The sequence below is a fragment of the Nicotiana tomentosiformis genome, chromosome 9, assembly GCF_000390325.3.
Source record: "Nicotiana tomentosiformis chromosome 9, ASM39032v3, whole genome shotgun sequence".
In the NCBI taxonomy this organism is placed as follows: domain Eukaryota; kingdom Viridiplantae; phylum Streptophyta; class Magnoliopsida; order Solanales; family Solanaceae; genus Nicotiana; species Nicotiana tomentosiformis.
Window position 1 is genome coordinate 108,237,836 of NC_090820.1, and position 9,304 is coordinate 108,247,139.

The window sequence follows — 9,304 nt, forward strand, 5'->3', positions numbered from 1 at the left end:
AGTAATTTACGTGCCTCCTCAAGTTTCACCAATCAGACTTACACGTAAAAGTTCCATTCGGGTCAACTGTCCATATTGGTTAGTCATTTGTACCTCCATGGATCTCAATCCCTATAATATCATTGATAAATTTGTTAGGGAGAGCATCTTTGAGCTTAGAAACAATCCATCCTCTGTCATCAAAGAAGTTATTCACAAAAATATTTCTCGGAGCATTTTGGTAGTGAATTAGCTTTGCCAAGGCCCCTTTACCTGACCAATTATCCCATCAAAAGGACATATGAGAAAGTGTATTTTATAAGATGTTAACCACATAATTTCTCTCATAAAAATATATAAATTATCATGTTTCCTCCGTATTCTTAACTTTATTTTGTAGGAATAATTATAGAAGAATTGTTGTGCGCATCATGAAAAAAGAAAAATAAATATTCAAGAAAAATACAACAAAGAAATATAAGATCGAGCTATGATTCATTACTGACGTGATAATGCACCAAGTCTCGATTTGTCATGATGAAATCGACGAAATCTAAACTTAGAATGACAGAATTCTCATCTCTACAAATTCAAAATCTAGATTTGCCAGGAAATCTAGAACCAAATCGAGAAGTCGAATTCTCATCTCCAAATGCAAAATCTAGATTTGCCATGGAAATCTAGCACCAAATCGAGAAGTCATCATGAAATTTTCTTATATAAGAAGATGTTGCCCGATCAGAAGAGGGGATCAGAGTGGAGAGAAAGCTTAGAGCTAGAAGTCTGAATCCAAATTCTTAATAAGCTTTTCTGTTTTATTTCTTTCACTAGTATCGAGTTATCTTTTCTTTTAAATCACGATAGTGGTTTAGTTGTTGTTTCTAAATAAATTCTAGTGTAGGAAATTACTCTAGTTCATGCTTTTAATTAAATAGGGGCAATTATTCTTCTTGAATATTTCTTTCTATTTTCTTATTTAATGGACAAGAATATTTTTATTGTTAATACTAATTCTGGTATGGAGTAACTTTTATTGTGTTGGGAGCAAGGCAGATCTTAATATTTCTATATAATAGTAGATATTATAAATTCACATGCTTGAGCTAAAACTTTTTATTTAACTTTTATCTGCTTTTACAGTTAGACGTTATTTGATTTATTAACATCTATCTATTATATACTACATATTAACTGTTTATTAATTCTGTAATCGAGAAAGGCAAGAGAAATAATATAGTTAATTGTAGTATTAATAGATGTTAATATTTATTCAGTAACATCTATCTCTTTTATGTTATAATTATTTTTATACTTATTTGTAATCGAGAGAGGCGAACAGTGTAATAATCAGTTATAACAAGTAGGGTAATCGAAAGGGACTTACTAACAAGAGCATGTTTTAGTTCAATCATATATTTCTGATTATTTAGTATTATTTTGAAGATTAATTTGTATAACTGAGAGGTGTGCAATTAATTATTTAACTTGAGTAATAATATATATTTGTAATCGTAAGAGGCATTTATACATTTTTGAGAAATAGAAATTGAAGAATAATAATTCTACTATATAATAGAAATATTAAGTGTAGTCATGATCCCAACACATTTTTATTAAATTTGTGAAAAACAAAATATTTTCTATTTCTCTATTCGTGCATTTTTAATCAGTTAATTCACAACTCAACTATTTCTGATTTTCTCAAATAGTAATTAAAATAAGAAACGTCTGTAGAATAGATAAACCTATCTATGTGGGTTTGACATCTTTCTATACTATTATTTGACGGAGTACGAGTTAGATTTTTATATACACCAGACACTCGTCAAATTCTTGGCGCCGTTGCCGGGGATTGGCTAAAGTCTACTACAGATTAATTGTTTTACTACTAATTTGAGATTTTTTTATTGTCTAATTACTTTAACTTTTCTGCAGAAATTTCAAAAAGTTCATGACCCGTTCCTCTTCTAGAGAACTAGTCGAATACGATCCTGAGATTGAAAAATCCCTGCGGTTGTTGCAAAAAGAACAAACCTCACAATCTCAAATTTTCACATCAGAGGAAATGGATAACGAAGAACTCAATAACCAACTTCCACCACATCAAGTAAAGAGCAGTTTGATGAGGTGGCACCACGACGTGATAGAATACTCTGTGATTATGCAAGGCCAGATCATTTTGAATAAGAATCAAGCATGAGGAGACCACCAATTACAACAAACAACTTTGAAATCCGCCCTTGATTCAAATCATTCAACAGTCATGTCAGTTTGTTGGTGATGCAAGTGAAGATCCTCACACCCATTTAACTGATTTTCTTGAATTAGTCAAAACTTGCAGGTACAATGGAGTTACAACATATGCTATCAGGTTGCGGATTTTTCCTTTTTCATTAAAAGGTTAAGCCAAAATATGGTTGCGAACCCTGCCTAGAGGTTCCATTATAACATGGGACCCAATGACTTAGAAATTTCTTAATAAATATTTTTCACCTATAAAAACATTTAAAATAAAAGCAAGAAATCAATAATTTCGTGCAAACAAATACTTAATTTGTATACCAAGCATGGGAACGATTAAAATCAATGCTAAGAAAATACCCACACCATGGTATTCAAGATCCTGATATTTTATATATTTTTTATCATGGTCTTAAACCCACTGCTAGAAATGTTATTGATGCAGCCTCAGGAGGATCCATAATGAGCAAAACCACAGCGGAAGCCATGTAATTGCTCAATGAAATTTCAGAAAATGTTGTTTAATAGCCCTCTGACAGAAAGATTGTTAAGAAAGTAGCAGGAGTAAATCAAGTTGAAGCTTTGAATTCATTGACACAACAAATTGCGAATTTAACACAAAAAGTTGAGGCCTTTCAGGTAGGTGCTCACTCGTCATTCCAACTTGAGAATTGTGATGTTTGTCAAGGTAATCATCTGAATCATGAATATCAAGCTTCAACACAAAATGAGGAATAAGTAAATGTGATTAGTTATAGAAATAATAACTCATTCGATAGTCCCATGGCACAAAAACATCCAGGATTTCAAAGGAGTAATCCAAATGGTGCTGAAAATCCTCAAAGATATTTTAATCAAAAGCAGTAGGTACAGGGACCATCTGGTTTTCAAAATCAAAATAGAGGGAAACAAAATTTTCAACATCAGTAACAACCTCAAAGAGCTCATCAACAAAGCCTTGAAGACCCGATGTACAAATTGATTAAGGCTACTGACGAGAAGGTTGAAAGTCAACATCCGGCTATCAAGAATTTGGAAATTCAGGTAATCTAATTAGCAACCCTCATGTCTGGACAAATTCAAGGTGCTCTATCAAGCAACACTGAGAAAAATCCAAAAGAACACCTCAAAACCATCTTTCTACAGTCATATAAATTTCTTGATGATCCATATGCAGATGGAGAAGGAAAGCCATAAGAAGTGAAAAAGGTAAATGAAGGTGAGAATAAAATGGAATCTAGATTTCCAAAAGAACAAAAGAATAAAGGAAAAAATGTACTAAAAAATGAATTGATAACAAATCCTCACTCTGTACCTCTGCCTTTTTCCCAAAAGATGAAAAGAGAAAAACTTGACAAACAGTTTTCAAAGTTTCTCGATATTTTGAAGCAACTTTACATTAACATACCTTTCACAGATGCTTTGACGCAAATGCCTTCCTATGCTAAATTTCTCAAAGAAATTTTATCAAGTAAAAGAAAATTAGAAGAAGTTTCAGTGGCTAAGCTTACAAAAAAATATAGTGTTATACTTCAAAATAAGCTCCCACAGAAACTGGGTAATCCGAAAAGTTTTACAACTCCTTGTACCGTGGGAGGTGCTCATTTTGAAAAGGCATTATGTGATTTAGGTATTTCAATAAATTTAACGCCATTTTTAATTTTCAGGAAATTAGAACTTGATAAAATAAAAGATAATGGTGTGTCTCTTCAATTAGTTGATCAAAGTACTAAGAGACCAAAAGGAATTATTGAAAATATCCTTGTTATATTTGACAAATTTGTATTCCCAGTAAATTTTACAGTGCTTGAAATGGAAGAAAATACTGAGGTACCATTAATTTTAAGTACACCATTTCTCGCAACAAGAAGAGCAATTATTGATGTTCATCAAGGACAATTAATATTACGAGTTGATGAGGAAGGATTAATTTTTGACATGCAGAAAATGATGAAATTTCCTGGGGATGAGTCATCGTCATCTTGTTTTCAAATTAACTTGTTAGATGACCTTGTTGACGAATACAAAGATAATCAGTTAATTACTGATTCATTGGAAAGATGTTTGGTTAGGTCAGGTAACATAAGTGATGATAGCCCCATAACTAGAGAAGAAGCTGAAATACTGAAAAAGAGTCAGAAAATGAGAAAGTCTCACAAGAAGGAAATCAAATAAAAATTGAACTCAAAGAACTTCCTTCTCATTTAAAATATGTGTTTCTTGAACCTGAATTATTTTCAGTAATTATTTCATCTTCTTTGACTATAGAATAGGAAAGCAAACTGATTGGAATCCTGAGAAAACACAGAAGAGCCTTAGGGTAGACTATAGCTGACATCAAAATAATCAGTCCAGCTACTTGTATGCACAGGAATCTTATGAAGAATGATTATAATCCAATAGTTCAACCTCAAAGGAGACTAAACCTACCAATGCAGGAAGTCGTCAAGAAAGAAGTAGTGAAATATCTAGCAGCAGGTATCATTTATCCAATATCTGCCAGTCCTTGGGTAAGTCCTGTACAAGTAGTACTAAAGAAAAGAGGTATGACAGTAATAAAAAATAAAAATAATAAACCCATACCTACTAGAACAGTCACATGATGGAGAGTTTGTATTGATTACAGACGACTTAATGAAGCAACAAGAAAAGACCATTTTTCTTTGCCTTTTATTGACCAAATGCTTGAAAGAGTTGAAAGCCATGGTTTTTACTGTTTTCTTGACGGATATTCTGGGTATAATCAGATACCAATTGCTCCAGAATATCAAGAGAAAACCACATTCACATACCCCAAGGTATGTATGCTTACCGAAGAATACCATTTGGACTATGCAATGCTCCTACTACATTTTAGTGTTGCATGTCGATAATTTTTTCAAATATGACTAAAAGGTTTCTTGAAATCTTTGTGGATGATTTCACACCTTTTGGTAAGACATTAGAAGATTGTCTCTATCATTTGACTTTGGTGCTTAAAAGATGTGAAGAGACAAATTTGGTTCTTAATTAAAAAAAATGTCACTTCATAGTAACAAAGGGAATTGTCTTAGGACAAATATTTCTGCTAAAGGGATAGAAATTGATAAAATTGATCTTATAGGAGGATTACCCCCTCCTACCACTATTAAAGGCATTAGAAGTTTCTTAGGGCATGTAGGTTTTTATAGAAGGTTTATAAAAGATTTTTCAAAAACTTCAAAACCCCTGACTAACATACTGATGAAAGATGTGAAGTTTGAATTTTCAGATAATTACTGGAAAGCATTTGAAATTCTCAAGAAACAATTGACTAATGCTCCAATTGTTATTTCTCCTGACTGGAGTCGGCCCTTTGAAATAATATGTGATGCAAGTAATGCAGCAGTAGGAGCGATATTGGTACAAAAGAGAGACAAGATCTTCAGACCTATCTATTACGCCAGTAGAATATTTAATGAAGCTCAAAAGAATTATGCTACAACTGAGAAGGAACTACTAGTAGTAGTATTTGCGTTTAACAAATTTCGTTCCTATTTAATAGGAACAAAGGTTACAATTTATACTGATCATGCAACTTTAAAGTACCTCTTGGCAAAGAAAGATGCTAGACCCAGATTACTAAGATGGATACTGCTTTTGCAAGAATTCGATCTTAAAATAAAAGATCGAAAAGGTTCTGAGAATTAGGTAGCCGATCATTTGTCTCGTTTGGAAAATCCTCCTATTGAGATAGAAGATATCAAAGAGGAATTTTCTGATGAACATATATTTTCAGTCACAACCGTTATAAATAGACCACCTTGGTTTGCTGATATTGCCAACTACTTGGGTGGAGGATGGATTCCAAAAGCTTTTTCCTATGAACAAAAGAAAAAACTTAAAAAAGAATCAAGACATTATTACTGGAAAGATCCTTACTTGTTTAAATTTTGTACAGATGACATAATCAGGAGATGTGTACCGGAGACAGAAATGAACAACGTCTTAAGTCACTGCCATGATAGGTTTGTGGGAGGACACTATGGAGGAAAAAGGACAGCAGCTAAAGTACTTGAAGTTGGCTTTTTCTGGCCTACTCTATTCAAAGATGCAAGGAATTATGTCACCACTTGCGATAAATTCCAGAGAATCGATGCAGGTAAAAATCGTCTATTGCAGCTTGATGAGTTAGAAGAGTTCGAACTTACAGTATACGAAAATGCTAAATTGTACAAGGAAAAAAAAAAAATAGCATGACAAGCTCATCCGCCATAAAGATTTTAAAGTTGGAGATCAAGTTCTGTTGTACAATAGCCGATTGAGATTATTCCCAAGAAAGTTTAAGTCACGCTGGGCAGGACCATATACAGTAACAGAAGTTATACCCTATGGTACCATTGAAGTACAACATACCGATGAGGGAGACAAATTCAAAGTAAACGGTCATCGTTTGAAGCCTTATATCAGCAGATTCTTCGACAAACAGACTTCAACCATCCTTTTTTCCTAATTTTTAAAATAAGCCGAGCTGGAGACATTAAACTCAGAACTATTTTCTTCCCCTCTCTTCAATATTTTAAGTAAAATTAGTAGTAACATATAATATTTATTTATATGCTAAAATTTAATATTATTATTATTTATTTTTTTAAAACAAAATGAGTTGCATATTTTTACTATATATTTATAAGAATAGGTGTATAGTATATATTAATAAATTATTATGAAAATAATAGAGACGTTCTCATGGTATGACAAATAAAACTTTCTCTGTCATGACAAAGACATAGTTTCTTAACCACAATATTGCTGTTATAACAGAAAAATTCCATGGCACGCGGGAAAAGAAAATGAGGCCAGAATCGAAAAAATTCAGGGAAGCTCATTTATCTCCTTTTACTTTTAATTTCTTTATCATGAGGACATGACATTATTTAAACTTGGGGGTAGAGGAATGTTTTTGTTATAAATGTGTTTCTTTTAATTCTTTTTTGTTTGTTTTTTTCTCTGTAAAAAATAAGGTTAAAAAAGTATATGTTACAACTGAAAAATGTGTTTTTATAAAATTTAAAAAAAAAATGAAAAATAAAATTTGTGTTGCCTTATTACTAAGGAAACTTATTTCATGTACTTCCATGGATTTCTTGTTCAGTTCTTTGCCATAGTCGTAATATTTTGAAACGAGTATTTTTTTAGGACTTTTAGTTGTTTTTTTTATTTATTTTGCTAAATAAGTTGGGTAAACTTGATTTGACTTGAAAATCATGAGACTTAGAAAAGACGAATTCGATTAAGTACCATTCATGGGTTTTATGATTACTTTTCTAAGCTCATACTTACTTATTGGTGATTGAAATCATAGTTTTCGTTGGTCCCAAGTGTATTGTGTTGTTAGCTTATATTGTCTAGTTTTCATGATTATTTGGAAATCTAGAACTTGCCTTGAATATGGTTTGAGGCAAAATTCTAGGTAGATTTTTGAGTTGAGAAATGAAAGTAGGCCTTCTTTGTTAAGCCATAGCCTAAATTGACCTACTTTAATGATTTTTATCCCTAGTTAGCCTAGTTGAGCCTACATAAATTATCTTTTATTTTGTTGGTCGCCAAACTTTAATCCTTAGCATGTTTGTTGTTATGACTTGTTCTTTGTTCACCCAATTTCCTTTGGGGCACTTTAAGAGTTGATCTGAGTGTAAAAAGGTAGGCGCGAGATGCAATTATAAAAATAATTGGTGAAAAAATAATTGTTTGAGGTTGTCGATCTTTTGAGATATTGCCATGAGAACTAAAAAAAATAGTTACTTCTGAAATTCCTCAAAAATAAAATATTGGCAATTCCATTAAAAAAAATATGAAATGGATGAAACAAAACAGAGGTTTGTTGTTTAAAATGAGATGACAGGAAATTGTACTTAAGCGATAAAATAAATGTGTAGTGTCTATAGGGAATTTAAGTCACTATTATCTATATGTATCCTACTCATCCCTAAGACTACATTACAACTTTGCAAAAGTCCTACACGATCTCAACTCAAAAGAACTCCTATATTAGTGGAGAACCACATGATAGTCAAGCTTATGCAATTTTCAGTAGCTTGAAGTGCTTCTTTGTTGAGAGTGATCGAATTTTATTTTTTATCTATACCCTTATTTGATCCTATATCTATATATTTTGTGATATATGGGCATCTCTTTTCATTCGGTGAGACATTCTTGAGATTAGAAAATATTATGATTTCAATTCTAAATAGGTGAACATGCGTACAGTTAAAAGTTGTTTGAACTCGTAGATTGGTCTTAGTCAATTTTTCTCTGTAAGAACTTCTCATGATTTCACTTAAATTGTTTAGTTACTATGTACATTTGTTGTCTTTGCTCGAGGACGAGTAAAAGTTTAAGTATGGGAGAATTTGATAAGTGTGTTTTCCAAGATGTTAACCACATAATTTCTCTCATGAAAACATATAAATTATCATGTTTCCTCTATATTCTTAACTTTATTTTGCAGGAATAATTATTGAAGAATTGTTGTGCGCATCATGAAAAAAGAAAAACAAATATTCAAAAAAAATACAACAAAGAAGTGTAAGATCGAGCTATGATTCATTACTGCCGTGATAATGCACCAAGTCTCGATTTTCCATGATGAAATCGGAGAAATCTAAACATAAAATGACAGAATTCTCATCTTTGCAAATTCAAAATCTAGATTTGCCATGGAAATCTAGAACCAAATCTGTAACGACCTGACCGATAGTTTTGAGGATTTACGCTCCTTTCAACTATTTGAAGTCTTGAATAACTTCCTATGAGGTATTATGACTTGTGTGAATTGTCGGTTTGAGTTTAAGATATTTCGGAGTTAGCTTGAAAGAATGAATTTCATGTTGGAAGCTTAAGTTGAAATAGTTGACCGGATATTGACTTATGTGTAAACGACCCCGGAATAGAGTTTTGATGATTCCAATAGCTCCGTATGGTAATTTTGGACTTAGGAGCGTGTCCGAAAAATTATTTGGAGGTCTGTAGTGGAATTAGAATTAAATTGGTAAAAGTCTAATTTTTGGAAAATTTGACCGGGGGTTGACTTTTTGATATTAGGGTCTAAATCCAATTTTGGAAA

At 32.1% G+C, this 9,304-nt stretch overlaps 2 protein-coding genes across 2 annotated transcripts; both read left to right on the forward strand.

The window, feature by feature from the left end:
• The first annotated feature begins 3,555 nt into the window (after positions 1-3,555).
• On the forward strand, positions 3,556-4,395 carry LOC104116874 (uncharacterized). The gene has a single exon (XM_009627825.1). The coding sequence runs from the start codon at positions 3,556-3,558 to the stop codon at positions 4,393-4,395; it is 840 nt and encodes a 279-aa protein (XP_009626120.1).
• Positions 4,396-4,583: 188 nt separating this feature from the next.
• LOC138899343 (uncharacterized) lies at positions 4,584-5,233 on the forward strand. Its single transcript, XM_070185507.1, has 3 exons — positions 4,584-4,764; positions 4,847-5,018; positions 5,116-5,233. Exons 1-3 carry the CDS (start codon positions 4,584-4,586, stop codon positions 5,231-5,233), a joined length of 471 nt encoding a protein of 156 aa, XP_070041608.1.
• The last annotated feature ends 4,071 nt before the right edge of the window (positions 5,234-9,304 follow it).

Bases quoted from the DNA above. Each gene is read 5' to 3' on its own strand.
- LOC138899343 (XM_070185507.1), top strand. From the start codon at position 4,584: ATGCACAGGAATCTTATGAAGAATGATTATAATCCAATAGTTCAACCT. The intron at 4,765-4,846 runs GTATGACAGTAA...TATTGATTACAG, and splicing joins AGTAGTACTAAAGAAAAGAG to ACGACTTAATGAAGCAACAA. The intron at 5,019-5,115 runs GTATGTATGCTT...TATGACTAAAAG, and splicing joins CCACATTCACATACCCCAAG to GTTTCTTGAAATCTTTGTGG.
- LOC104116874 (XM_009627825.1), top strand. From the start codon at position 3,556: ATGAAAAGAGAAAAACTTGACAAACAGTTTTCAAAGTTTCTCGATATT.